The sequence below is a fragment of the Phytophthora cinnamomi genome (assembly GCF_018691715.1).
Source record: "Phytophthora cinnamomi strain GKB4 chromosome Unknown Contig76, whole genome shotgun sequence".
In the NCBI taxonomy this organism is placed as follows: Eukaryota; Oomycota; class Peronosporomycetes; order Peronosporales; family Peronosporaceae; genus Phytophthora; species Phytophthora cinnamomi.
In genome coordinates this window covers 289409-317264 of record NW_027151009.1, presented here as the reverse complement: position 1 = coordinate 317264, position 27856 = coordinate 289409, and the positions used below count along the sequence as shown (strand labels likewise).

At 55.9% G+C, this 27856-nt stretch overlaps 14 protein-coding genes across 14 annotated transcripts; 4 read left to right on the top strand and 10 right to left on the bottom strand.

Moving 5' to 3' along the window:
* Positions 1-505: 505 nt before the first annotated feature.
* Positions 506-3880, bottom strand: IUM83_17889 (Retinoblastoma-associated protein; the record flags this gene model as incomplete). The annotated part of the gene is made up of 2 exons (XM_067942857.1): positions 506-652; positions 725-3880. The coding sequence occupies 2 exons, from the start codon at positions 3878-3880 to the stop codon at positions 506-508; spliced, it is 3303 nt and encodes a 1100-aa protein (XP_067785804.1).
* A 205-nt stretch (positions 3881-4085) lies between these two features.
* On the bottom strand, positions 4086-4928 carry IUM83_17888 (40S ribosomal protein S17; the record flags this gene model as incomplete). The annotated part of the gene is made up of 1 exon (XM_067942856.1): positions 4086-4928. The coding sequence occupies one exon, from the start codon at positions 4926-4928 to the stop codon at positions 4086-4088; it is 843 nt and encodes a 280-aa protein (XP_067785803.1).
* Positions 4929-7090: 2162 nt separating this feature from the next.
* On the bottom strand, positions 7091-7867 carry IUM83_17887 (L-threonine dehydratase biosynthetic IlvA; the record flags this gene model as incomplete). The annotated part of the gene is made up of 1 exon (XM_067942855.1): positions 7091-7867. One exon carries the CDS (start codon positions 7865-7867, stop codon positions 7091-7093), a length of 777 nt encoding a protein of 258 aa, XP_067785806.1.
* A 597-nt stretch (positions 7868-8464) lies between these two features.
* On the top strand, positions 8465-9136 carry IUM83_17886 (E3 ubiquitin-protein ligase UPL1; the record flags this gene model as incomplete). Its single annotated transcript, XM_067942854.1, has 1 exon — positions 8465-9136. One exon carries the CDS (start codon positions 8465-8467, stop codon positions 9134-9136), a length of 672 nt encoding a protein of 223 aa, XP_067785805.1.
* Positions 9137-9395: 259 nt separating this feature from the next.
* Positions 9396-11504, bottom strand: IUM83_17885 (Sulfate Permease (SulP) Family; the record flags this gene model as incomplete). Its single annotated transcript, XM_067942853.1, has 1 exon — positions 9396-11504. The coding sequence occupies one exon, from the start codon at positions 11502-11504 to the stop codon at positions 9396-9398; it is 2109 nt and encodes a 702-aa protein (XP_067785808.1).
* A 1130-nt stretch (positions 11505-12634) lies between these two features.
* Positions 12635-13477, bottom strand: IUM83_17884 (uncharacterized protein; the record flags this gene model as incomplete). Its single annotated transcript, XM_067942852.1, has 1 exon — positions 12635-13477. The coding sequence occupies one exon, from the start codon at positions 13475-13477 to the stop codon at positions 12635-12637; it is 843 nt and encodes a 280-aa protein (XP_067785807.1).
* Positions 13478-14315: 838 nt separating this feature from the next.
* IUM83_17883 (Cytochrome p450) lies at positions 14316-15737 on the bottom strand (the record flags this gene model as incomplete). The annotated part of the gene is made up of 1 exon (XM_067942851.1): positions 14316-15737. One exon carries the CDS (start codon positions 15735-15737, stop codon positions 14316-14318), a length of 1422 nt encoding a protein of 473 aa, XP_067785792.1.
* Positions 15738-16250: 513 nt separating this feature from the next.
* IUM83_17882 (E3 ubiquitin-protein ligase UPL1) lies at positions 16251-16913 on the bottom strand (the record flags this gene model as incomplete). The annotated part of the gene is made up of 1 exon (XM_067942850.1): positions 16251-16913. One exon carries the CDS (start codon positions 16911-16913, stop codon positions 16251-16253), a length of 663 nt encoding a protein of 220 aa, XP_067785795.1.
* Positions 16914-17510: 597 nt separating this feature from the next.
* IUM83_17881 (L-threonine dehydratase biosynthetic IlvA) lies at positions 17511-18296 on the top strand (the record flags this gene model as incomplete). Its single annotated transcript, XM_067942849.1, has 1 exon — positions 17511-18296. One exon carries the CDS (start codon positions 17511-17513, stop codon positions 18294-18296), a length of 786 nt encoding a protein of 261 aa, XP_067785742.1.
* A 1613-nt stretch (positions 18297-19909) lies between these two features.
* On the top strand, positions 19910-20533 carry IUM83_17880 (L-threonine dehydratase biosynthetic IlvA; the record flags this gene model as incomplete). Its single annotated transcript, XM_067942848.1, has 1 exon — positions 19910-20533. The coding sequence occupies one exon, from the start codon at positions 19910-19912 to the stop codon at positions 20531-20533; it is 624 nt and encodes a 207-aa protein (XP_067785809.1).
* A 309-nt stretch (positions 20534-20842) lies between these two features.
* Positions 20843-22753, bottom strand: IUM83_17879 (AGC protein kinase; the record flags this gene model as incomplete). Its single annotated transcript, XM_067942847.1, has 1 exon — positions 20843-22753. The coding sequence occupies one exon, from the start codon at positions 22751-22753 to the stop codon at positions 20843-20845; it is 1911 nt and encodes a 636-aa protein (XP_067785764.1).
* An 843-nt stretch (positions 22754-23596) lies between these two features.
* On the bottom strand, positions 23597-24334 carry IUM83_17878 (RxLR effector candidate protein; the record flags this gene model as incomplete). Its single annotated transcript, XM_067942846.1, has 1 exon — positions 23597-24334. The coding sequence occupies one exon, from the start codon at positions 24332-24334 to the stop codon at positions 23597-23599; it is 738 nt and encodes a 245-aa protein (XP_067785765.1).
* Positions 24335-24722: 388 nt separating this feature from the next.
* Positions 24723-25174, top strand: IUM83_17877 (uncharacterized protein; the record flags this gene model as incomplete). The annotated part of the gene is made up of 2 exons (XM_067942845.1): positions 24723-24909; positions 25059-25174. 2 exons carry the CDS (start codon positions 24723-24725, stop codon positions 25172-25174), a joined length of 303 nt encoding a protein of 100 aa, XP_067785760.1.
* A 225-nt stretch (positions 25175-25399) lies between these two features.
* IUM83_17876 (Inositol-pentakisphosphate 2-kinase) lies at positions 25400-27538 on the bottom strand (the record flags this gene model as incomplete). Its single annotated transcript, XM_067942844.1, has 1 exon — positions 25400-27538. The coding sequence occupies one exon, from the start codon at positions 27536-27538 to the stop codon at positions 25400-25402; it is 2139 nt and encodes a 712-aa protein (XP_067785761.1).
* Between the last annotated feature and the right edge of the window lie 318 nt (positions 27539-27856).

The window sequence follows — 27856 nt, the reverse complement described above, 5'->3', positions numbered from 1 at the left end:
TGAAGCAGAATTGAGTGAACAAAACGAAACCCAACACATGTATGCACCACGGAAGTCGGCACGGGTCAGAGCCGCAGCACATTAGATAACGAAAATATTTTTGTTTCACAACTCCTGAGCATTGCTTCAAGCTTTCTCATGTGCCATTAAATAGTATGTGTGCACCATTGACATGCCGAATATGTCCGCGCTTAACAATGCGTTGGTTCGCTTCAACTAACGTTAGTATAGAAAAACTTTAGAAGCAAAGCCCTTGCTACACCAGTAGTATTTTAATGTAAATGTAAGAACGACGGTCTTAGATCGTCATTTCCATGGTTGCAAGCAACAAGCAAAAATCGCATGCGCAAGGCAAAGCGTCGTCGTCTTAGACAGGTGACCGCTTCCTATTTTTTGTAGAGAACATTGCGCTGCAGAGATAACATTCTGCGAGAAAAAAAAACAATCGATCACATTTTACGCATAATCTACAAAGCTACTTGCTGGGTGCGTTGGAGGTCACAAACTAAGATACGATTTTCTGTTTCTTGCGGGCGGGAGTAACATTTGGACTCGCGCCGTCTTGCTCCGTGTCACTATCCACAAGAAGCGGCGGCGGGCCACGTCCGTGCCGTGTGGGCTCATTGACCGCGCGGTTAATCAAGGCCAAGTCCTGAGAAACACAGCAACACCGTCAGATCCTGGCACTACAAGGATTGACAAAAATATATACCACATCACTTACCCGAGCGGGGCTCTCGCCAATGGCGTAAAGAGCATGTGAGCGCGGCGTCAGCTGCGATCGCCGATCCAGACGCACTTGTTGCAATGGCGACATGAATACGTTAGAGGATCTAACGCGCTTCGGTGACGATTGGTGCATCGATACCGGCAGCGTTTCCACTTCCGCTGAGGTGAACATTTGAAGCGCTGACACAGCCGGTGACGAAACAAAAGGCGACGAGCGCACACCACGACGGTTGGGGCGCGGGGGCGTGCTGGGAAGAACGCTGCTTCTGTCGTTGGCCGCGATAGAGGAACTGCTTTGAGTTTGGAGAAGCTTCTGAACAGCTTCTGTCGCCGCTTGAGCAATACTTTCCGCATCGGAGGTGGATGAGGCTAGTCCCATAGCACCACTGCTGCCTTCTCGTCGAGGAGTGAAACCTGGAGCTAAGGCTTGAGGTACACTTGATGCCTCAGCCACAACAGCGTCAGCCGCAGCCATTTGCGACTCTTGGCACTGAAATTGCAGGATAAAGACCTTCATCGGGGTAATATAGCAGCGGTTGTAAAACTTAATGATATCTCCACGCGAATGCTCGCTGTCAAGCTTGATACCGTGCGTCACCCCTTCTCCTGTGCGAGAAGAAACGAGTGGACTTCCACCCGTCGAATTAGTGCCGGTAGGTGCCTGTCTGTTCAGCTGCTTGTAACACGATAGCAAGCGCTTGAATGACATCGTTGATGAAGCCTGCGAGACATTAGGGCCACGCGAAACTTTGCACACCGCATAAATATTGCACAGCACAATCAAGTCCAAGTGACGGTCTCTCAGGAGATAGTGATGTGATGTGATGCACTCCTTCACCGCAGTCCAGATCTGGTTTTGGTCTGTTGAGTCCAAGCCGAGAAGGTTGCAGAGTTGGTAGATTCTGGAAGCCGCGCGGGAAAGCACCATACGGAAAAAGAGGCGCAGTACGGGGGCATGCCCAGCTGCCCCGCTTGTGCTTGCAGCAGTGTTTCCATTTAGTCGGTCAGCCAAACTCGGGGTGCTTGGAGATGCAGCTGAAAGTGGTGTTCCAGGAACAGACGTCGGCGGGCGGCGAACACCCGCCAGGAGCTGATAGAGCGCCGAGTCTGATCGCCACACGAGCGAATCCAGAATGCGGTTCTTCACGTCTCCCATGTGCTTCTTCAATGCAACTGGAAGCTTTGGCGCGTACTTGACAAAACTTTCACTTGTAGTAACGAAGTGAAAGGCATTCACGTGCAGGTGATCCAGCAGGAACGGGTACGAAATTGTGATGAGCGAGTGAGCTTTAAGTACCACTTCAGCGCTGCACGCGAACAATGCCGCTAGGAAAACTTCGTTGTTCAGCAGCTTGGAGAAGTCGTTGTTGCGTAGTCGCTCGCGTTCCGAAACCAGTAATGGCTCGAGAACGCGATAGAAAAGCACGACACTCAAACCTTTCGTGCGTTTGAGAGTCTCATCCACACCCGAGGAAAACGAAGCGTTCCGTCCGCTGCCATTTTCATCTCCGTTGTCATCTGGTTCATCATCCACCATCATAACCGTCGCGCGTACGCTCCTAGAGCTTACCCGACCAGTAGTTCGGGCAGCAAGCAAAAGCTCAGAACGCTCCTGCAAAACACGCGAGATGCGCTCCACTGGGTCCACCGAACACTCTGAGAAGAACTCCTGAAGTCGCGGAGTCACGGGCGTTAGCATCGTGCTCGATAGAGTCTCGCGCACCCAGTTATTCGTTTCCACTGCCGCAGTAACGGGAGTGCGCATAGAGCTCGGCGATGGACGAGGGCTGATGCCGGGTGGAAGAAAACGAGCGCCGCCCGGTGAACCTTGCCACTGCCATGAATGCATCAACGGTGAATTGATTCCACGACCATGGAGCGGTTGCTGGTGGTGGCGAGGTGGGGTCATAGCTCCTCTCGAAGCTGGAGTAGCTGAACCATGCTCTCGTCGCCGTGCCATCATGTTGCGACGTACCGGAGACAGCATCGCATGGGCTGCACTTCGGCTGGTATTCAACCTGCCGCTCGTTGCGTTCGCAACCCCAGTGTCATCATCCGCGGGCTTCGCGCCCATGATAACACGTCGGATGCGCGCATCCAGGAAGAACCTTTCGTCCAGTTTTCCGCAGCCATCCAGGTAGTCCTGCTTGTACCTCTCCGACAGTCTCTCAACGTTCGCGTCCAGCACTGCATCAGCGAAGAGCGTCATACTGAGCACGGCGTGCTCGTCCTCGTCCTTCTGCAGCACGTCCTCGTCTCTCAGCTGCTGCAGCACGAGCCCCAAGTGCTCGGACGCGCGCGACACGTCCGCGGGGTCCACTTTGGGCGCCGCGCAGAGCGCCTCCAGGATCTGCGCGCTGGTCTTCACGCCCGCGGCTGACTTGACGGGCGACGCCTTGCCGTCTCCGAGCGCGCCCATGGCGCTCAGCGCGGCGGCCACTTCGGCCTCCACCGTGGCCTGCGACGCCTGCGCGTTGGTGATCACCAGGTGCAGCGTGGCCAGCAGCAGGTTGTACAGCTGCCCGAGCCCCGAGTAGTGCGCGCCGAGCCTCCTCTTGGCCAGCAGGAAGAGCAGCCAGCCGCCCTCGAACAGCTTCCGGCGGCGCGCCCTCGTCTTGGTCTCTGCCTGCTGCGGATTGCCCTCGGGCTCCGGGTCCGCCTGCTGCAGCTGTTGCTGCAGCCTCTTGGGCGCGCGCGCCTCCCACAGCACGCGGAACTTCTCGAAGAGCAGCGTGGCGACCGTGAACTCCTCCTTGAGCAGCGTGGTGGCCGCCAGCAGCTCCGGCTGCAGCAGCAGGCGGTTGAACAGGCTCGTGAAGTAGAGCAGGAACTCCTGCAGCCCCACGCCCGCCTCGGCCAGCAGCTGCACCAGGTCCCACTGCAGCGTGTGTGCGTCTTGCTCCTGCTCCTGTCCCTGCTCCTGCTGGATCTCCTGCGTCATGCCCGTGGCCACGACGGCCACCAGCGCCCAGATCTTGTCGGGCTCGCTGTCGCCGCTGCGCGCGTTGCTCTCGGCCGCGCCGGCCATCGGCGCGGCCGGCAAGATCTGGTCGTACAGCGTCTGCGCCTTGTGCAGCAGCGCCGCGTCCGCGCGGATGCGCGCGCGCGCGCCCGACGTCGCCGCGAAGAAGCGACTCAACGTTCCCGCCATCCCGAGGCTTCAAGGGCGGAAGACTTGACTACTGAGAGCCAAAACAGCGGGAAAAAATATTATTCGTTCTTGGAGGGAGTCGGGAAACCTGCGAAGGGTTATAATATAGACGGATGACCATGGAAGACCGACCAACGGTACTGAACGACCACTTGTTTGAAGCAATACAGGCAGGAAGGACTAGGACTGGAAGAGACAAGAGGTGTCACTTGAACCTGGAGCTCTCCAACTGCTGCATGAGCGCGTGCCGCTCCGATAGATAGAACTGCAGGTCCTCGGCAAGTCGCTGCGTCTTCACGTTGGACAGCTGCACGAAGCCGCTCTCGGTGTGCGCAGCGATCTCCTCCTCCACGTCGAGGATCTGCTGCCGCACGTGCCGCAGCAGCGTGAAGGTGTCGCTGCGCTCTTGCAGCGACATCTCGACTGGGGTTCGGTCCATGGTCGTCGACAGCGGCGTCGACGGGATGCCCGACCCGTAGTCGGTGGACATGGAGCGGTGCTCCGAGTCGGACGCCGCCGGACTCACGGGCTGCAGGAATGTGTTGGTGGCGCTGCTGCTGGTGATGATGATGGGCTCCGCCGCCGTGCGCTGGCGCTTGGGGCTGATGGACAATTGGTGGGCCTCCGACATCTCCCGGTCCTGCTCCTGCTCCGGGTTCTGCAGGAGGTTGCGGTTGTCCACGGGGTCGCGGTTCTCCTCGTCCTCGACGGCGCGCTCCCTGTCGGTCCCCCGCTCTCTCGTGCTCTTGAGGAAGCGGTAGCTCTCGGGCACTTGGCCCTTGAGCTTCTTCTGCGCGATGAGCTCCACCATCACGTCCTTGGACTTGTTCTTGTAGTAGCGCACGCCCAGGCGCGAGCAGACCTTGCGCAGCTGCTTGTACGTGATATTGGCCGTCTCGCGCCCCCGGATCGAGTGCGCGTAGCTCACGTTGCACGCCTCGCCATCCTCGAGCACCTGCCGCTCGCGCAGCTCCACGTCGTCCAGCGACAGCGTCTCCGCGAAGGGCCACGCGCGCTGTCCCCCCTCCGCCCCAGGCGCTCTCGGCATTGTATTTGGCGAAAGGCCAGGAATTATTAGGAATCGCAGGTTCACGTAACCTCCTATGATTGATAACTAAAACACGCAAAGTGGAGAACGCCGTTGTTAGCAACCGACCTACTCGTGATTCGTCCAAAATTATCGAAGTGCCACTTCAATTCGAGTTGGTAGCCCAGCTAAACTTGAAAGTAAAAGCAGTAGCACAGCGTTAGAGAAACATGTGAGGTTAGTTCTTTGTTTTGCTTTTGCTGCAACAGCACAACGCGCCAAAGAGCACTACTCGATAAGCCGGAGACATCATCACCCACGTGACTAACTTGTTTGGATCAACCCCGTCTGAGTCTCTAGTACAAATGGCAAATGATAAAGCACATTTAACCGTAAAGTACGGTAGCTACCAGACCGAATGAAACCAGTTCTACATCCACAAATATCCCGATCCAGCGTGTGATTTGATCCAGGTACTTCAGACCTGTTAATTGCATTATTCCTTTGGGTCAATGGAACTATAACTTGTGAGCGTGCTTTTTGCCTCTTTTGATATACAGTGATGTCGATTAACACGACTTCTCCGGTGGCAAAAGCACCTTGCAGCCTCAGCACATTCAACGGTCCGTCAAGGAGCGTTCGCGAGTTGGTTAAGACAAGTTCTGTCGTACAACGGCACCGAGTGTGGGAGACAAGAATGAGCTCGTACCTCTTCAGAAGTTCTGACTCTTGGATACGTCGGCACGATAAAGACGGCAAGCCCCACTCACCAAGCCGATACCGGTATCTCCTATTGTCTCGCTGAGACTATTCAAAAGGCTGGATGTTCGTCGATGCAGTTTGAAAAGAACTGATGCAGACAGCACAACATCGAGTCCGGTGAGCCATGTTGGCGTTGAGGTTTCCGTGCTTGTGGACAAGTACAGTGAGTTGAAAATGTTGAGTGTAAAAATGACTGCCTCGGGTAGTATGTCCTCCATACGTGGCAACACAACACAATAATATTTTCAAAGACAATTTGATGATGGGGAGCAAGAAAATCACTGGGAGTTCATATCTGGTATCGCGAACGGCTTGGAAGTGTACTTGATAGGCAGGATAAACCACTACAATCATCTGTCGTGAACCCGAAGAAGGCCAAGAAGCTGATTAGCTCATCTTTGTGTTGTACATGTAGTATTTGACACACAAAGGGTATCCCAGACACAGCGTACAGTGATAAAGGCATTACAGCATTAAATGCCGAAGCCATTGTAAGAATAGTGAACGCAATCGGGAACCACACGTACGCTGCGAAGATGATTGTCACTGCTATCTGTAGCAAAACCACAGTTGTGAAGAAGAAGAAGAAGTGGCGAGGGATCAGGTTATAATTCACGAGGAATTTGGCCTGGACACAAGCGCCGACCACGACCGCAGCTCAGAACCAAAATACATTGTTGGTTTACCACCTCCAATGAAAGATCTTCGAGTGACAAAGCTTCTTGAACGATTGCAATAAAATGTACTTGGAGGAATACCCCCAAACAAACGTGCATAGCACGCAAAAGCGATGTATCTCGAGTGCACGCTTCTGGCAAAAGAAGCCGTTCAATACAGTAGTGTCCGCCACAATAACTCTCGTACGGAGAAGACCAGAGCCGCCAAAGCCTCTCGATTCATTCCCACATACCAAAACGGTCGTCGGCACTCTTATTCGTCGGTGAGGACGACGCTAAAATTTCGTCGGGGATGTTTGTAGTGGCTGGATAGATCATTTCTAAATGGACAAGTGAGCAACATGCCAGAGACACAACACCTCTTTTAAGAGGTGTTGTGTCTCGGTTTTAAAAAAACCGACCATCTTATTTTAGCAGCGATGTCATTTAGGTATAGATTACTTCGTGGTCAACGCCAGAATATCGACATGTACTACAGCTCAAGATACATGTAGTAGCTGAGCCTGTGTGATAGTAATATTCAGCGTTGGTTTTGTCGACACGTTTGAGACAGAAAGAAGCTACTTATGACTGGATCGTGTATTAAAACACGCACACACACACACACACACAAAACTTTTGCGCGGTAACAAAAACTCATTTGTTTTAGTACTAATGGAGTAGTTTGAGACAGAAAGATACTGTAACAATGAAGTTCTTGTGGAACATGAGTGATAGCGGTTCGATCTCCCAAGTCTCCGACGCTTACATACTCATATCCTTCCTACCGTGGCGAGTTGGGCTGGAGTAGCTGGTGTCTCCAACTAGCTTGTTCGCGACGTCAACCACTGCCTCTTTCGCTCTTTCTGCTAGCGACGGCGACAAAGCCTTCTCCGTCGTCGAGATTTGTTTCTCGAGAGCGTTGAAGCCGCTGAAGCTGTCGCGCAAAGTCGACCGCACCACGGCTTCCACTGTGTCGTCTGACTTGAGAATGCCGCCACTGGAACGGGTCTCAGTCTTCTTGTTGTCAGAACCAAACATGCCTCCGTTGGGTTTGTTGCTGGTTTTGGAATCCTTGACCTTGTCGTTTGTGGTGAAGAGGCCCCCTTTGCTGACATTTTCTTTGTCGTCCTTGCCGCCGAGGATGTTGCCCATTATTCCCGACGTTCCTCCCGAGATTCCGTTGTTCTCATCGTAGACGTGGCCAGACTTTTTCAGATCGTTCATGGCCTCCGCAGTTTCGTTCATGCTGATGCGACCAGCGTTGATCTCCGATTCGGTTGGGACTTTGCTCTTGCGGATCCGTGTAGCCACGTGCCGCAAGTCCGAGGCCGAATCCTTCGCGACACGAATGTCACTTCTCATGAAGGACCTGGAGGTGTTGCGGAACCGGAGTCCGTGGCGTTTGTCGTACAAGGCGAGATTGCTCTTCAGAACCTTGAGGCACTTGGATGCGTCGTTCGCCGTCTGGACGATCAGCAGTTCCAATTTGGCGAATTCTTGCTCCGCGGCGATACTGTGTTCAATGATGGACTTGCCCATGGCTCTTCGTTCGTTGAAGTTGGATTTTGCGTTAATAAGTCGACTTGAGGTGCAGTGTGCGCTTACGATGAGGTGTCGAAATGAGCAGCACCGCCACTAGCATCATGGTGCAGCATGCTAGGTGTGGCGTAGCCGTTGCCGTTCCGTTGCACGCTTCTTCGACGAAAAATATTGGCTGAAAGCGACAACCCAGCGACACCGAAAAAGATGAGGGCGAATACAACTGTCTACTACCGTGTCTTCGAGCTTGAAAGTTTTCCGGGTGTAGACTATGGTCACGTGAAAGGAAATGGCCAGGCCACTGGTGTGTGAATTCACTGCACTCTCTACTACTGGTCTTGACGTTCCACAATGCTTGTTAACCATAGTCGCATCTTCCCGAGCAGCATGAACTTTGATCTGCGAAATTGGAAGTGTCTTCAAGACGGTAGCTAGCTGGAAGCAGCCACTATCAGCTTTCATTCAGTGTTTCTCAGCTAGCACCACGCCGGCGCAGCTCCAACTCAATGCATTTCAAAACGTGACCTCAACCACGCAAGTCGACACCCAAGCAGCAAGCCAATCAGTAAGCCAACGAGCCTCGAACACCCCAAAACCATGGGCAAGTCCGCTGAACATAACGCTACCGTCGACAAGGAGTTCGCCTCGCTAGAGCAAGTGCTGATCCAGACAGCCGACGACGCGGCCACCTGCCTCAAGCTGCTCAAGAAGAACCTCTCCGAGTATGACAGTCGCCACGGCAACCACTTCATCAACACGGCCAAGTCCTACATGCGCAGCGACATCCGCAACGTCAAGGACATCTCGGCGGACCTGAAGCACGTGGCCCACCAGATCAAGAAGAGCCACAAACCTTCCAAGTCGGAGGTCAACTCCGCTCGCAACATGATGAACGCCACCTCCAAGGCCATGGACGTCCTGAAGACCACCGCCCGCAACTACGACGAGAAGAACGGACGGGCGACCGGCGTGAAGGGGGCGATCAAGAACGCCATTGGCAAGAACGACAACGATCCCGTCGATAACCTCGGCGGCGGCGTTCTGGGAAGCCCCGACACCGTCGAAGCGCTGGTCAAGGCGACGATCAAGGACAACTTCAACACGAACGTGCTGAGCAACCAGATCACTGCCGCGGAGAAGTCGCTGTCGTCGCCCTCCATTGTCGACCGCGCGAAGGAAGTGGTGCATGAGGTGAAGGACAAGCTGAAGGGAGACAAGTCCAGTCCGATCCACAACGACCACCACGTCAACCATGCTATGGATCCGTAATGCGAGTCGACACTAGCAAGGTAACACAAAATCTAGCTGGAACCATTCATATTGATAACAAAGACAAGAACTTTCATGTCCGTCTTGTCGATGGATTGAGTGACTCACGATGTAGTGATATACGGCTAAAGTCACTATGATCATTGATTCACATTACGATAGGCGCCGTTGGCTGCTTCACTGAGGGGGGTATTGCTGCTGCCTGCCTGCCTCGCTAGCCTTCCTATCCTAACTTACACATATCCGGGTTTTGGCGTATTTACACCGGGTTGCTCGCCGTGGACGTGCCAGACGCTGCTGCAGAAGAGCTGGCAGCGAGAGGTGGCAGGTCGCGCATCATGCGCACAGCCTCCTCAACGGAAATGGTCGGGTCGTTCGCCAGAATCCGCTTGAGCAGGTTGGTAGCCGCCAGCATGTCGTACAGTCGGCTCTTGGCGTTGGCAATGGCGAAGCGCACCTTGCGCACCGCCAGCTTCTCCTGCGTGTCGGACAGCACCTGGATCGTGGTGGCGTCCATGTCGTTCATGTGGAACGTGTCCAGCACGACACCGCGCGTGGTGATCCCCAGCGTCTGCAGGCGGACCATCTCGCGCTCGATGAATTGAGCCACACGCTCACAGTTGGCGAAGTACAGCGAACTCTCGACACGGACGGCGATGATGTCGCCCAGGTGGTTCGCCTCCGGGAAGTTCTCGCGGTCGACGAAGCGGCCGTTGTCCAGCTCGCCGAGGATGGCAACGGGCTGCAGCTTGGACTTCCACATGAGCGCCAGGATGGAGCAGATGATCGAAGCGATCAGGCCGTTGAGCACACCGAGACCCAGCGTGAGCACGAACGAGGCCGACCACACGAAGAACTCGTCGCGCTTGACACGGTACAGCCACTTAGCCTCGCGGAATTCAACCAGCGACCAGCCAGCCACGATAATGATCGACGCCAGCGTTGCGCTCGGCAGGTAGTAGAGCGTGCCCGTCAGCGTGTACAGGGCCAGCACCACGATGAGGCACGTGATAATCGACGCCAACTGCGTGTGGGCGTTCTGCAGGTTCACGGCCGTGCGGGACATACCGCCGGTAGGAGGCATGGCCTGGAAGAAGCCGCACACGACGCTGGCAATGCCGACGCCCGTCAGCTCCTGCTCCGTGTTGATGTCCTCGCCACGCTGAATCGCGAGACGCTTGGCCATAGCGATGCTCGACAGGAACACCACCACCGACACGGTGAGTGCATGGTACAGGATGGTGCCGAAGCGGTCGCCGTCGATCAAGTGCGAGGTGAAGCCGTACCACGGCACCTTGGGCTCCGGGAAGCCGCCAGGGATGTCGCCCGTCAGCTTAAGGTGCGACGGGCCCAACGCGTAGCCGACAATGCCGCCGAAGATGCAGACAACCAGCGGACCCAGGTCACACAGCGTGCGCATGAGGAAGATGGCCATCAGGGCGCCCTTGGACTTGGGCTCCTCCACTGTGAGACCGTCCTTGCCGGCGTTCGCCAAGGACTCGCGCTCCTCCTGCGGGGTGGTCTGCGCGTGGTAGGCCGAGTACTGCTGATCCGTGAGCGAGAACCCGTGGCCCGAACTCCTCTGCGGCAGGAAGCGCTCCTCCTCCTCGGCCTTGCCCTGCTCCTTGATGGCCGGGGTGTCGCTCTCGAACAGCTTCATGAGCACGGGCGACGGGAAGAAGCGCTTCTTGATGATCTTGACCGAGAAGAGGTAGACGATGGAGATGGCGGCCACGGCGAAGGCGTTGAGGTTGGTGTCGCCGATGTGCTTGAAGATCTGGTACACCGTCGCGGGCGGGTAGTCCTGCGACTTGAACTTGATGCCCAGGGCGTTGGAGACCTGCGAGAGCATGATGAGCAGGCCGCCGGCCGAGATGAAGCCGCCCATGACCGGGCGCGAGAAGAAGTCGGCGATCTGGCTCAGGTTCAGGATGCGGACCAGCAGCAGGATGCAGCCGCTGAGGAAGGCCATCATGACGCCCGTGGCCACGCGCTCGTCCTGGTCCTCGATGTCCTCGAGCGTGGTGCCCACGAGCAGCGACACCTCGGAGCCGCTGGCCACGGACAGCACCGTGCTGGAGCCGAAGATGGCGTAGACCAGCGGCGCCGTGGCGGCCGTGTACAGGCCGTGGTGCGCCGGCACGTGCATGATGGTGGAGAGCGACACCTCCTGCGGGATGAGCATCATGGCCACCGTGATGCCGGCCACGATGTCGAACTTGAGGTCGCGCTGCACGCTGTAGTTGGGCAGCCAGCGGAAGATCGGCGCGTAGTGCTGCACCTTTTGGCGCCACGTGGGCTTGGGCAGCGCGTAGCGGTCGCTCACGCGGCGCGGCTGCATCCCGGTCAGCGCGCTGAGCCACGACATGTCTTCTCGATCAGGTGGTGGGCAGGCGCTTGCGGGGCGCGAGGCGGAAAGCGGAATGATCAGTGCACCGTGATGTCAAGTCGGTCGGTGCGACGCGCTGCCACGGGGGACTCGTCTCGGTGTCGATTAACGGCGGTTTCGCCTTTTAGTCACGCCAAGGCGACGGTATCCGCAAAACGGAAGCGCGACGGCGTCTGGGCCAGTGCGCGACGCGGACTTGCTCCAGGTGGCTGGCGCTGCACTGCGTGTGCGGTATCGGCCCATGTGATTGGGGATAGCGCGAGGGATTGTGACCCAGTGCGCGCGCCGAAAGCCGAGCTGTCGACGCGAGCTGGAGTACAACCTTTCGCGGAGTTAATCGGGCCGGGATGCGTTAGTCGCGCCCGTGCATTTGCATCCGTCGTTGCAGTCGGGCTGGTCAGCACGCCCACGCCAGCTTGGGCCGGCGCCGGCTGCCGTGAGATGGACGCGCTGCCTGCCGGTTTGGGCAAGCCAGAGAGTACACTGGCCAGTGGCGGCGATGGACGCGCTCGCCAGGGTGCAAGCAGCTTCCAGCGGCTGGAATTCAGCCTGCCAAGCTGGCTGCGGTGCTGATACGGTATCAGTGCCACCGGGCACTCGGCCGTCTTGACGAGCGGTACTGTGGCTGGTGGCAATCAGTGCTGGCGAGCGATCCGTCAGCTGCTGGTCAGGCCCACCGCTTCCCGGCGCTGAGACTGCCGAGGCTCGGCTGGAGCTCCGTCGTGTGGCGGTGGATGGCTTCGCATCCCCTTGATCTGAACCAGCGTGATGTGCAGGCCACATTGTGTACATTGTGTACAGGCGCGTTATGCGTGCTGCTCACAGTTTTGCTGAGTTTCCAGGCCAAACGGTTCGGTACAAATTGGCCTTGTCCCTAAGTATGAAGGATCCGTTAATGGTGAACGTCGAGCACGTGAATCGCACAGTGGGCGAGTCGGCGTAGGCGGAGTGGTGGTGAAAATATGTTGGAATGCATTTTTTACATTTCCTAAGACATTCACTAGATCATTGATTCAACTTACCGAGGTAATGCGTTGCTGTTAATGTTGTCCGCTTTGATAGCCTTCGCATCCTAACTTCTGTCGTCCAGAATCGATAGTTCGCATACACTACTGGTGCTGAAGCGTGTCACGTAAGAGCACTCGAACTCCCGGGTCTCTCGTGACGTTGTGAGCTTCTACGAGAGCGTTGAGAGATTGTTGCTGGACGTTCAGCAAGCACTTCACAACTGGGTATTCCCCTGCCCGAGCAGCGTTGATCAGCACCCACGGCGACATCCGCTGCTTACTACAGAGGGTTTTCAATAAACCAATGCGTCCAGATGAGACGGCACTTGAAACAGCCTTGTCGAAAGCGTCGATGGCGACTTGACCGGTCGTCAGCAGGAACTCGGCGGCATCAGTATAATAGTACCGCGCTGCATTCACGAACGCTTTGCCTACCAGCGCTGACGAGGGATGCAACGTATCGTACAAATACTCGACCGCGTCTTTGCGGGCATCGCGAGCCATTCGCACAAACAAGTTGCCACCGTCCGCGTACAACGGATACGCTTCATACAGCATCTGTACGATCACTTTGTCATCAATCCCCATAGCCTTCTCGAAAGCAGGGTCGATTTTCCAGTCGAATCCGTGCTGGTCTAGGAGAAACCGCACCACATCTGCGTGACTTCCACACACAGCACAGTAAAGGGCGTCAGACCCGAACGGCGACGACGCCACATAGCCCAACGCCAGCGCGTGCTCCACTCCAAACTTGACAACGTTGAGGTGCCCCTCCGCCGCCGCTTCATCCATGACAACCCACGTCACATCATCGATGCGATAATACACGTTACGCTTATCAACAGGCTTCCTAAAACTGTTTTCGAACTCGAGCAGCAGATACTGCGCGGCATTTAGCATACCATTCTTGGCGGCGGCCGCAGCTGCAGTGGCAAGCACTTCCAGCTCAACTCGATATTCGATTCCAGATCGCAACCAATGTAAGGCAGCTTCATTCCCGAATCCTGCGGCCGCCACAAACGCGTCTGACGTATCACACGCAAACCGACGGAGTGTATGGCGCAAAGCTCGGGGATGGTTTGTCGTAACTGCTTCCACGAGGGCTTCTTCCGGTGTCATTGCCAGTTTGTTGATCATCTCCACAGCGTAGGGGAGCGCAAGAATATCATGAGGAAGCGGCGCGGATCGCAGAGTCTTGCACGGACGAGCGCAGCCTGCATCGGTAGGCAACGTGCGAGCCCGCTTCGTGGCACGTGGAGAGGAGAAACTTTGCTTCCTGCCCATGGCTGATAATTTATTTTTTCGTTTGGTGTCGCACGCACAAACTGTTCTTTGATGGGACTGACCACTCCTTTTATTTTTTTCCTTTCTCCAAGTCTTCAAGTCTTCAAGTCTTCAAGTCTTCACTTGAATCTTCAAGTCTTCAAGTCTTCAAGAAAGGGAAAAACTAGTCTTCAAGTCTTCAAGTCTTGAAGAGTCTTCAAGTCTTCAAGTCTTCAAGTCTTGGAGAAAGGAAAAAAATAAAAGGAGTGGTCAGTCCCATCAAAGAACAGTTTGTGCGTGCGACACCAAACGAAAAAATAAATTATCAGCCATGGGCAGGAAGCAAAGTTTCTTCTCTCCACGTGCCACAAAGCACCAGTAGTGTATGTGAACTGTCGATTCTGGACGACAGAAGTTAGGATGCGAAGGCTATCAAAACCGACAACAATAATAGCAACGCATCACCTCGTAAATTGAATCAATGATCTAGTGAAGGTCTTAGGACAGGTAAAAGACTCGCTTACGCCGACTCGCCCACTTTGCGATTCACGTGCTCGACGTTCACCATCAATGGATCTTTCATACTCAGGGACATGGCCAATTTGTACCGAACCGTTTGACCTGGTAACTCCGCCAAGTGGTAGCGAGCTACAATGCAAGATACCAGCAGCTTCATCTCCATGGTTGCAAGGCGACGACCCACGCATATTCGCGGGCCAGCTCCAAACGCGTTAGTAGAAGCAGCAGGCAAATCAACAAGCTTCCCGGAAGTCGCGTCCAAGAAGCGCTCTGGAACGAAGTCTGCAGCATCTTCTCCCCAGTACATCTTCAGGCGGGCCAACACGTAACGCGGTAAGCCAAGAATTGTGCCCGCGCGCACAAACGTACCGTCCGGGAACACAGTGTCGCGAACGCATTGACGAGTGGTGAAGGGGAAGATCGGGAGAAGGCGCAGCGTCTCGTTGATCACGGCATCCACGTACGGCAAGTCCTGCAAGTCGTCCAACGACGGCAAATAGTCCTCCTCCAACGCTAGCTTCGGCAGTTTTTCCAGCAACTCGGCACGTAACTTCTGCTCGACACGAGGGTGCTCATGCAGCATATGCAGGATCCAGCACATTGCGTTCGCGGTTGTGTCTCGACCAGCGATCAATGAGAGCAACGCGAGGCTGCGGATCTCACTGGGCTCGACATCGTTTCCATCCGCTTTCATGCGGTCGAGTATTATCGACACAATATCATGCCCGGAGTTCCGCTTTTCCTGTTCTTCGACTTCATAGCCACGTTGCTTGCTCTTGGCAATCGCCTCCAAGATGATCCCCATAATGAGCGAATCCATCACCCGCACGGACTCACGAAGCTGTCGCTCACTGCCCACATTGAGCCAACGTTTGGCTTTCCACAACCATCTCGGCACCATTCGACGTGCCGCGGCAATATGAAGAGCATCGTCGAGTGCCCTCCCAAAGGGATGGTCGTGACCGGACTTTAGAGTTCTGAGCTCGCTGCCGAACCCAATCTCGGCGAACGAGTCCAACGTGAAGCCGTGCATCAACTCGCAGAGCTCCAGAGGCGTTTGCTTCTCTGCTGCCTGCTCAAAAATATTCAGGAGTACACGAGTGTGTTTGGCGACAATGGGCATCATGTGCTCTCTCAGAACTCGAGCGGTGAACAGCTTCGCGAGCACTTTGCGCTGATACTTCCAGCGTTCGCCGTCGATGATGACAACGTTGGGGCCAGCAACGTCCACCAGCAGCTCGTAGAACTGGTCTCCCTTGATGAAGTTGTCGAACTGGGTCTTGAAGATGTGCTCGTGGTGTTCCGGCACAGCGGTGACCAGGAGATCACTTCTACCCAGCAACCGTAGCTTGAACGGCTTGCCGCCACGGGCCTCGGCGAGCTCTAGCAACCAGTCCAAGAACCGGTCCGCGTTGCGTGCCATGTCGAGAGTGTGACCGAGAACTGGAAGACCACCGGAGATGTACGAGGTGGGGACGGGGGTGTCTTTGTTTGGATGGAGCTTTGCCTCTGCATCCTTCCGCGCCTTGCATCTAGCAGAGTAGAGTGCAGCGACGAGTGCTGTAGCGACCAGGCCGGAGACCAACTGAGCGGACGGAGCACGAGTGAAGAACGCCTGCAGCATTTGCTGTGTGTGTGTGGGAGGGGGGGGGGCTTTGAGAGGCAAATCGGAGTTTGACCATCCAGGCCGTTGTGAATTACAACGGTATCACAACTTGTGATATCACATCACGCCCTGCGATGGGGTGACTCCCCCCCCCCGCAGGAATTTGTACTACTACCAGTGTGGTTGAAGTGCCATTAGTGCATTCGAATGGAGCCAATATGATCAATCAATGGAGAAGTAAATTCCCTTTCTCGTTATTGGTAGTATCGATTCGATACGTATGAGTGTACTTTGTGCTGCCTGGCCAGGTTCACACCGCATCGATCCGCATTACGGGTTCATGGCATGGTGGTCGTTGTGGATCGGACTGGATTTGTCTCCCTTCAGCTTGTCCTTCACCTCATGCACCACTTCCTTCGCGCGGTCGACAATGGAGGGCGACGACAGCGACTTCTCCGCGGCAGTGATCTGGTTGCTCAGCACGTTCGTGTTGAAGTTGTCCTTGATCGTCGCCTTGACCAGCGCTTCGACGGTGTCGGGGCTTCCCAGAACGCCGCCGCCGAGGTTATCGACGGGATCGTTGTCGTTCTTGCCAATGGCGTTCTTGATCGCCCCCTTCACGCCGGTCGACCGTCCGTTCTTCTCGTCGTAGTTGCGGGCGGTGGTCTTCAGGACGTCCATGGCCTTGGAGGTGGCGTTCATCATGTTGCGAGCGGAGTTGACCTCCGACTTGGAAGGTTTGTGGCTCTTCTTGATCTGGTGGGCCACGTGTTTCAGGTCCGCCGAGATGTCCTTGACGTTGCGGATGTCGCTGCGCATGTAGGACTTGGCCGTGTTGGTAAAGTGGTTGCCGTGGCGACTGTCATACTCGGAGAGGTTCTTCTTGAGTAGCCTGAGGCAAGTGGCCGCGTCGTCGGCTGTCTGGATCAGCACTTGCTCTAGCGAGGCGAACTCCTTGTCGACGGTAGCGTTATGTTCAGCGGACTTGCCCATGGTTTTGGGGTGTTCGAGGCTCGTTGGCTTACTGGTTGGCTTGCTGCTTGGGTGTCGACTTGTGTGGTTGAGGTCACGTTTTGAAATGCATTGAGTTGGAGCTGCGCCGGCGTGGTGCTAGCTGAGAAACACTGAATGAAAGCTGATAGTGGCTGCTTCCAGCTAGCTACCGTCTTGAAGACACTTCCAATTTCGCAGATCAAAGTTCATGCTGCTCGGGAAGATGCGACTATGGTTAACAAGCATTGTGGAACGTCAAGACCAGTAGTAGAGAGTGCAGTGAATTCACACACCAGTGGCCTGGCCATTTCCTTTCACGTGACCATAGTCTACACCCGGAAAACTTTCAAGCTCGAAGACACGGTAGTAGACAGTTGTATTCGCCCTCATCTTTTTCGGTGTCGCTGGGTTGTCGCTTTCAGCCAATATTTTTTGTCGAAGAAGCGTGCAACGGAACGGCAACGGCTACGCCACACCTGCAATGCTGCACCATGATGCTAGTGGCGGTGCTGCTCATTTCGACACCTGATCGTAAGCGCACAGTGCACCTCAAGTCGACTTATTAACGCAAAATCCAACTTCAACGAACGAGGAGCCATGGGCAAGTCCATCATCGCACACAGTATCGCCGCGGAGCAAGAATTCGCCAAATTGGAACTGCTGGTCGTCCAGACGGCGAACGACGCATCCAAGTGCCTCAAGGTTCTGAAGAGTAATCTCGCCTTGTACGATAAGCGCCACGGACTCCGATTCCGCAAGACATCCAGGTCCTTCATGAGAAGCGACATTCGTGTCGCGAAGAATTCGGCCTTGGACTTGCGGCACGTGGCTACACGGATCCGCAAGAGCAAGGGCCCAACCGAATCGGAGATCAACGCTGCTCGCATCAGCATGAAGGAAACCGCGGAGGCCATGAACGATCTGAAAAAGTCTGGCCGCGTCTACGATGAGAACAACGGAATCTCGGGAGGAACGTCGGGAATAATGGGCAACATCCTCGGCGACAAGGACGACAAAGAAAAGGTCAGCAAAGGAGGCCTCTTCACCACAAACGACAAGGTCAAGGATTCCAAAACCAGCAACAAACCCAACGGAGGCCTGTTTGGTTCTGACAACAAGAAGATTAAGACCCGTTCCAGTGGCGACATTTTCAAGTCAGACGACACGGTGGAAGCCGTGGTGCGGTCGACTTTGCGCGACAGCTTCAGCGGCTTTAACGCCCTCGAGAAACAAATCTCGACGACGGAGAAGGCCTTGTCGCCGTCGCTAGCAGAACGAGCGAAAGAGGCAGTGGTTGACGTCGCGAACAAGCTAGTCGGAGACAAGCTAGTCGGAGACACCGCCAGTCCAAATCGCCGAAGTAGGAAGGGTATGAGCATGTAAGCATGAGAGACTTGGGGGATCGAACTGCTATGATTCGCATTTTACATTGTTGTTGTTTAGTCTCAAACTACTTCAGAAACGCCCGCATACCTAAATACTTCTCTTGAACCCCGGTTATTTCTCTTTGGGTTGGAGACCAAACATAATTGATTCAGAGCAAGCTAGTCCAGTAGGTGATCGTGACGATTCCCCCAGAGTAGTGCGTTTTGGTGCGTTGAGCGTTGTCGCTGTGGAATACTAATAAACTGTGCAAACCTCGCTTCATCTCTATCCTTATGTTCTCCTGCCAGGCATCGACTTTACCTTGTCAAAGACGTTGAATCAGAGCTGGATCACCAACACTTGGTATGAATAGAAAGTTTTGAACAAAAACCAAGTGATCGAGTATATTGAGCCGCAAATTACAGTAAGTTGTTTGTCGCTCGATGCAAATGGCGAAGTGAATGCATTGATCGCTTACTTCAAGTATTTGCCTACTCGCTGTAGTCTCCTAGAGCGCCCTCCTGGATGGTCCCCAGTTGCGCAACTGCTTGGCTGTACTTGCTCGTTCCCTTGCGCAGTGCTGCCGTTGCTGGACCAAACCCCTGCAATGGCTGCACGCTGTAGCTTCAGCGACAACGTGGTAGATCAATATCCCAAATCGGTCGCAAATGAAATCAGAGTATGTACACGCCGCGATGCTAACCTCAGTTATCTCTGCGTTATATATATATTATTATTAATACGTAGTATTTTTTTAATCGGAAGGTGAATCAACACTAGTAGGAATGTGTACGAGTGCATTTGCTCGTGAACAGCACAATACCGGTGTGTTTCGAGTCTTCTGGTGCCAGCTCTTTGGAAGGGCCAATATGTTGGTTGAATGGCAATCGCCCATTGAAGTACTTTTAAAGGCGTAAGCAAGTGTGAACACATGAGGTGATCATTTTGCTCCCGATCATCAAACTGGCCCCGAAAATGTCGTATTCTGTGCTAGCATGGGCGACCTATTACCTGAGGCTGTCAACTTTATAGACGACTTTTTCAATTCGTTGAACATGGTAAATGCGACCTCTTCGACTTTACAGACGATTTTTTCAACTCGTTGAGCATACCGTTGTAAACGTGACCTCTTGGATTACCGTCGTAATTGATGTCGCGCGATGTCTCCATCTGTTGTTTTCAAACTGTGCCTTGTGGTCACTTTATACGCGGTCATAGGCGAGTGCTAGCCGTCAGCGACGAATCCAAGCGTCAGAACCACCAAAGAGTGCGAGGTGCCAGGTCCGCCGCAAATGTAAGAATGGTGGACGAAGTAGGAAAACCCAAGTAGACAGCAGAGATTTCGTTATCAGAAAGCTGCTATCTACGGTAGAGATCATTTCGTTCCCTCCGATCATGCACACGATGTGCCGATCTGTCACCAACTATGGTTACCTCCAAGGCTTAATACATCGTAAACCTTGCTTGATAGGCGAATTCAAGTTGTACAGATGCAGGACAATGAATCGTCTACATACTTGCGTCCCGCTTGTCGCACAACTCCATAATATCAGTTTCGTTGTCGTTCGAGGCTGTGGGGAAACCACCATTCCAGCAAGGGCCAAGAGCCCGACAAGTTGTCGCCGACAACTATGAACAAGGCCATCGAGCGGAACATTGTGGCGAAGCGCGAGTTCTCGAAGTTAGAGCTGGAGTTAATCCAGACGGCGAAGGGCGCACTCAAGTTCCTCAAAACGCTGAAAACCAGCCTCGGCAAGTACGATCGAAGTCGCGGACAATACTTCCTGAACACGTCCAAGCGCTTCATCAAATACGAAATCCGAGAGCTGAAGAAGAACGTCTCAGACATGCTGTACCTGGCTACTCGGATTCGTAGGACCAAGAGTTCCTCTGCTTCGGAGATCAACGCCGCTCGTATGTGCATGAACCAAACCGCGGAGGCCATGATCGACTTGATCCGAGCAGCTCGAGTGTACGACCACAACTACGCTACAACGACCTCAATGATGCTCCTCGGTGACGACAGCATGAAGGCAGAGACCAAACTGTCCGGCCAGAACAGCAAGTCCATGGAAGACTTGTTTCGTTCCGGCAGCAACGAGTTTAAAGTGCGAGTTGTGGGCGAGTCTTTCAAGTCACCTGACACGATGGAAGCAGTGGTGAGGTTGACTTTGCGCTCAAGCTTCAGCGGAATTAATGCATTAAGAAGTCAAATTGTCACCACGGAGAAAGCGTTTGTAGCTTCACTGGGATAATGCGCCAACAAGCCTGCCACGGACGGCGCGAACAAGCTGGAGGGCGATCGAAGCCCCAGCTCAACGCGCAAGTGCCAAAGATTCTGAGAGCACAGCTCATGTCTCTCTCGCTACTTTGGAACACTTGTAGCTGCCATGCTCGAACTGTAAACCAAAAAGAATGAAAAACTTGGCCGCCACCGCTAGTATATCCTGTGTTAAAATATTTCCAGGCTGTAAAATCTGTAGGTTGCATCAGCACTTGAGTTCGTGTTAAGAGGCTTTCATTCTCTTCTAGCGTACCAAAAGAGCAGGATTCTTGACCGCATACTACAAATGCACGCCATTCTCATCGAACGCGATAATGTTTGCTACTGGCATCGACGAGGAATCTGCCATTGCAACAGCTAACAGATCCTGTTCCTGCGAGGCGTGCTGCCTGAAGGCTGTGTCGTCATTTGGTAGCGGCTCCGTAATCCCTCTGGACGATGCCACCATCATACACTGGCGGCTGTGGTCCTTTACGCGGCGACGAATGGTTTCGCACGAAATACGCACCCCGTATGCCGCTAGAAGGTGTTCCTTAATCACGCGAGCGGAACTCTTCTCATTCGTCTTAACGGCCTGCAATATGACCTTGTCCACGATATCGTCGGTTTTCCGTGGGCGGCCACTGCGCTTTGCAGGAAGAACACTGCCAGTGCGCTGGGCCTTTTCGACAATAGCTCGCACAGTCGTGTGCGGCATATTCAAGGACTTGCCAATTTGCCGATACCCTTGGCCTTGGGCGCGGAGCGCCACACACCGCTCGCGCGTTGCAATACTGTACTCACTGCGTTTATGCTGCTTCTGGGGTGATGCTCCATTCTCCGACTGAGGTGGTGCAGCTGGTTGCATCTGAGGAACACCGTTGATCCCGGCAGCATCGGTCGCCGTTTGGGGAGAAGATGGCGAGCTGTTGGCACCAACCGCTGGCTGCGTGTCTCGACTATCCTTAGTGTTAGCTGCGGGTGTGCTGAGACCGTTAACAGCGCCTGATGTAGACTGTCCTTCGTCATGGAGCAACTGCTGGAGTGATACCGAATCGGATAGAGAGGTATTTGCAGCGTGTGGTCGGTCCTGAGAAGGGTTCGCCATTTCGATCTCAACGCCAGTGATAAATTTATTGTTCTCTCCCCCCACAGCTGACAGCTCACAAGAAACCCCACCCGAGACCGTCTGCATCCGCTGCTTGGTATGCTCAAGAACACGTCGCCGCACGGTCTCCGGCGATATCTTCACGCCGAACACTCGTAATAGGTCCTGCTGGATGGCTTTTGCACTGCATTGTTTGTTGGCCTTCACAGCCTCAAGTATCACTTTGTCCACAATCCCGCTAGTTTTTCGGGGACGCCCACTGCGTGGCGCCGAGCTCACGCTGCCAGTCCGTTTCGCCTTCCGCACAATAGCCCGTACCGTGTCATGAGGGATTTCAAGTTCTTTTGAGATCGTCGCGTACGATGCTCCCTCAGTTTGATGTCTTTGGACACACAGCGCGCGGATCTCTTCGGAGTACTCGGAACGCTTCTTTTTAGGTGCAGGCTCGGCCTCTTCTAAATCTGCCGCAGGCCGCTTCGATGAACTTGCACCCGCAGCTGCAGCATTATTATCTGAAGAACTTGAAGAAGAAGCAGCAACAGCAGCAGCTGGGTCTCCATCACTGGAGCCTTGGGTACCCACCTCCGGCGCTTCTGCAGCATCTTGCATTCCAACATTGGAACACTCCGCAGTCTCTTCATGATTGTCTCTTGGTTCACTTGCTGTATCTGGTACAACTCGTGAGGACTCTACGGTTGGCGTGGTTGGTATCATTTCAATGTCCACGGCATCACCTTCGGACGTCTCCACCAACGGACCTTTGTCTTCACCTTCTCTTTCTTGTTCTCCAACATTGCTACTATCTTCTAGGGTGCCCACAGCCCCCACAACATCCGTGACGATGGACCGCACAGTGTCCGCCAGCATGTTTAGGTCTGCGGTGCGGTCTCGCGACTTCCTGTCGTCGTTCTCTTCTTCTTTCTCCTCCTTTTCTCCTTCTTCTTGATCTTTTCCATTTTCAGTAGATTTTTCCGTCTCCCCTGACGGGTTGCTCGACGACGCCAGCGCCTCTATCTCCGGTTCTAGTGCGTGTGGCGGGGCCGCGTCGGCTACATTCGAGTGAGGAATCTCTGGAGGAGTAGGAGACGCGGACGAAACTTCCATAGAGGCGGTGGGGCCCGGCGAAGCCATCGAGAGCGCGGGCATTAAGCGCTGCCGACCGACCGTCACCTTATGCCTTGAATTGTGGTGATGACACCAGCCAATGGGGTCGCGGGACTTCCCCAAATACGTGTGTATATGTCCTTCGCGATTCCTTGAATTGACAATAGAAGGGGATAATGGAGAAAATGCTCGCTGTGAAATGCTGGAGCTGCGCGCTGTGACGCCAACGAGCAAAAAGCGTCTTCGAGGGGACTCGAACCCCCAATCCCCGCCTTCGGAGGGCGATGCCTTATCCATTAGGCCACGAAGACTGCACGCTTTGGTAGTGTCATGGCATAGCACAGCCACCTGCACCGGCAGAAAACGGTGTTGCAGTGTCTTGGCCAGTCGTTGGGGCCGAAATGCAGTTGCTTCGCCCCGTTTAACATCGCATTCGTCCTGTCGTCGACAGGACACAGGCTGTCGATGGCGTTGGCAGTGGCGAGTGCGAGGCAGGACAGAGTTCAGCTTGAACGCACAACGCTAGCCAAAGTACCCAGGTGCTGTAATGCGCTGCCTGATCTGCCTAACGCAAGGGCTCACTGACTCATACCAACCATAGCACCCACGTCGGACCCAAGCTCTCTGAGTCGAGCCCGATACGGCCAAGAGATCTCTGGGTGCTCGACTGTCGTGCACAACGGCACGGGAAGTTTTTGCTCGTTTGCAGCCTTAGGCAGGTCGACGAAAGTCAAGTACTGAGTCGTGTGGCCAGAGGCCGTTTCTAAGGTTTTCTATTTGCTTGATAAAAAGGTTAATATCTTCTGGCGTTTGGATGATAGTTTATACAGCAGCTACATATACCTACGCTACGCGGGAGATGCTGGGGCCGTGTGAGGGGAGTGACGGACGACGTACGCGGCCCTCTTCGTCTGCTCTTACGGGTCTCTTCATGGGCGATCGGCTCTGTGCGACGGCGGCTGCAGACGGGAGGCGTAGCGCCGCGAGCAAGTCCATCGGCGGCTGCTGTTGTACGGCTGTACTCCTCGTGGGCAGGCACGTGAAGTCGGGATACCGCTGCTCGATCACTGCGATGGACTCGTTCTGCTTGCGTTCCCGCAACGTCGTCAAGGTCTTGGCCATGCCGAGCGCCAGCACCGATCGCACCGTGCGCTCGCGTACCTGGCTCACGGCCAGGTAGAACTGCAGGCCGTCGAAGAGCTGGCTCTGAGCTGTGCTGGAGGTGGTGGGGGCGACCTCCGCGCCGTCCTCCATGTCGCTGTCCTGCTCCTCCTGCTGTTGCTGCTGCTGCTCCTTCTCGTCGTCGGACAGGTCGCTGATCTCCTCCTCGGGGGCCTCGTCGTCGCTCCAGGAGGCGGCGGGGAAGTCGCGCTTGTCCACGCGGGGGCCGTGCAGCAGCTCGGCGTTCTTCTGGTCGGCTCGCATCTGGGTCTCGATTGCGCTGGCTCGGGTCAGGCAGGGCAAGTTGTGGTCTGGCTGGTTCACCATGAGCAGCGGCAGGCCCGTCAACTGGTGCAGCGCGTCGAGCACAAATTGCAGAATGGCTTCGGCGGACGTGGCGGGGCGGCGCGCTGTCGCCATGGGGCGTGGGGATCGATCTACCGGTGGCGACTGGCAAGTGTCACAGCCGTTTCCGGATGCGGTTTTGCCTGCGGGGGCGCGCGAGAACTCGTCGCACCGGGGCTTGGGCGCTGCTTGCCGGATCGGGAAATGCCATCCACGCGACGCAGACAGAGCCAAGCAGCAAGAACCAGCAGCAACGGCACGACAGTGGCGGTGCTGGGGCGGCCGTGGGGCCCATACCTTCCCTCGAATTCTGGTGGAAGAGCGCTCCGGAGCGCGCTCCGACACCCGCGACGGTTCAAGCCCCTGTCGTCGTTTCGGAAAAAGTATCTTGCGAGGCCACTGACTTGCGCCCAGTATACTTTTCAGAAAAGCGCAAACTTCCCGGAGCGAAATTCGCAAAACGATGGCGCACCAGGATGTCTCGCGGCTAGTGTCGCTGCCCGCTGCGCTGTGGCTGTACGCGCAGTGGGCGCTGGAGACCCACGGCTGGAAGCTGCTGGGCGCGGCGCTGCTCTTCGTAGTGGGGCGCCGGCGCCTGCAGGAGCTCTTGGCGCGGCGCCAGCAGAAGCGCTCGCTCGCGGAGGCCAACGGTACGTCGTACCACCGTTTCTGGTGCTTCTTCCTTCTGTACTCTCGAGCTGGCGTGGATGATTTATCACCGGACGCTTGACGCTTGGCGAGCGTTCTGTTCCGTTTGCGGAGCGTCGCTGACTCGGCCTGTGTGTCGCTCTGTGTGCAGACCCGGCTCGAGTCGCGGTGCTCCAGCGAGAAACGGCCCGCGTGCGACGCCTGCAGCAGCAGCAGCACGAAGCGAAGACCACCAAGGTGAAGGTGAAGGTGGAGAAGGCCGCGTAGCGTGCGTAGGTAACGCTACAATACCATCGAGACCCGAGTACAACCCATGCGCACGAGTTCGTCAGGATAAGCGGCTCTCGAGCAGGCACGCACTCTATTCGTATACATTTACATGTTGCCGCTGCCACCGCCTCAAGTGGGCCGCGCCACATGCAGGCGGGCAGGGCCGTGTGTCACGGTCAAGTCCGCGAGCTCTGGCCTGACGCCGGAGAAACGCCCAGCGGCTCAGTCCTCGTGGCACAAAGCTTGCGCTACCCCGCGGTCGCCGAACTCGCGCAGGAAGTTCGTTGCTATCTTCTCGTCCAGCCGGTAGTAGTCCTCCACCGACTTGTGCGACTTGACGTCCAGGTCCACGATCGCCACCACGCAGTCGAACGCCAGGTTGCGGAAGCGCACGTGGTGCTCGAACTCCACGAGGTGCTGGAAGCGAGGCCGCGGCTTCTCGCCTCGCTGATCGTTGCTCCGGCTGGCGTCGTCGCCGGGCGAGCGGCGCAGGCACAGCAGCAGCGAGCAGTCCTTCAGCGTCGTGGCCACCTGAAACCTCTTCTCCAGCTCCTTGAACAGGTCGTGGAACTGCTGCAGGCGCATGGTGTCCCACGACTCAACCTCCTGAAGCACATCCAGATCCGGTAGATGGTTGATTGCGATGCGCAAGAATGCCAAGCCGCGAGCGAGACTGCCTTCCTGGTCCACGTCTTCATCCGCTGCAGAATCGCTTCGCTGTCGGATGGACGCTACCAGCTGGCCTACCGTAAGATCTGCTACCGACGGCTCGCGCTTATTTTCTTCATCGAGCCGCTGGAGCAGCAGCTGGAGATGCCGCACTCCATCAACCGAAATGTGGTCCAGCAACTGCATCTGCTTGAGGTCCTCCAGAATGTCTAGCTCCTGCAAAACTTGAGTGATAAGCTCAACTACTTCGGGCATCAGCTGCGCGTGGTCACGCTCGTGCTCTGCTGCCTCCTCATTGAATGGCAGCTCGCGTTCTGCACCTATGGACTGGCAAGAGTGACGGAATCCCATTCGTTTGCGCCGGCAGTAGGAATATCGTGACTGAGAGGCACCCTTCGGTAGAGCGTCCGCGTTCATACCAGTGATGACATTCACGACTTCGTCTTCGGCTGAGCGCACGAACACCTTGAAGTTGTTTTGGGGGGTTCGCTGCAACGCTCGAAGAGCTCGCCGCTTTCGAGCGGGGTCGCGCGAGAACAAATCCAACGGACAATACTGGCTGATCTCTTCTACCTTGCCAGCCTGCTTCTTGTAGTGTTGGTGCATGCAGAATCGGCACACGCGCGCCTTGGTAGGGCTGACCAGTGGGCCCTTTGGCTTGAATCCGATCTTGGGCTTCAACTCGACGCAAATGTTGCGGAAGCAGCAATCAAACACGTTCCCAGCCCGGAACGAGCTGCTCTGCACACTCTTCAGTGAGCGCGGCACGCTCGCACGCGGCAGGCCAGCAGACCGCCCCAGCGTGGTCGTTAGCGTCTCCTTCATCACCGACGTCTCCTCTTCCTCGTCGTCCTCCTCCTTGTCCGATGCACTGCTCACACTTGTACTGCTGCACACAACGTACGGCTTGCCGTCCGCCTCCGTTCCGTCCGTCTCCTCCTCCTGCTCACAGTCAGCGTCATCCTCGTCCGTCTGGTCCGCCAGCGACTCGCGCCGTTTCGAGGTGGACACCTCCTCTTCCTCCTCTTCTTCCTCCTCCTCCTCTTCCTTCTCAGCAGCGTCAGCCTCTGCCTCCAGGAGGCTGCGGGTGGACTGGAAGAACGTGGGCAAGCAGTCGTCGGCCGGCGGCGGCAGCGTCACGTCCGGCAGCACCATGACGCACTGCAGCGAGACGTCGATCTGGCTGTGTCTTCTGTGCGCCGGCCGCGTCTCGAGCGCCAGCAGCTGCGCGTTCAGCGCCTGCAGGAAGCCGCGCTCGACATCCACGAGCTCCGCCACCTGCAGGTACGTGTTCTCCCTCCGTCCGAGCGCGCCGGCGCCGGCGCCGTGCAGCTGCTGCTCCAGGTACGGCATGATCTCGTGCGTGGCGTAGTCCAGCACCTGCTGCGGGTGCGGGTAGTGCGGCACGTAGGGCTTCTCGCCCGACGGGCGGCGCTTGACCTGCTTCTGCTTCTGCTGCTTGCTGCTGTCGGCCGCCACGTCGCACTTCTTGACGCGCAGCAGCTTGCCCTTGAACTCGCGCGCGACGGCGCTGGCCGCGGCCTCGGGCGCCGGCCGGTGGCGGAACAGCACGTTGGCGCCGCCCTCGGCCACGTACTTCCACTCGGAGGCCAGCAGCCCCGCGCACAGGCGGCGGCTGGACGCGTCGGGCGCGGCGCTTGGACTCGTGGACGGCGGCTTGAGCAGGAACATGGCGGGGCTGGTGGCGCCGACGGCGGCGTTTCTATTATGAGCCCTGGCGAGACTGCACCTGCGCTGTGAGAGCTGATGGGACTGCAAATCAGGGCGAGGGACCTGATACGACCCCGAATTAGGGGAGGGAGACTGCGATTAACGCCGCTAATTTTTGCAGAGAGAACGCCAGCAGCTGGCGCTGGCTAAGTACTCGGCGGTCGAGTGGGTTGGCACGCGCTCTCGCTTTTGCAAGCGTCCTCGCCTATGAGCTGCTGCTGTGTAATAGCGGATGCGAATGTGCATGGTATTCGCAAGGCGAAGCGGACAAAGACCGGC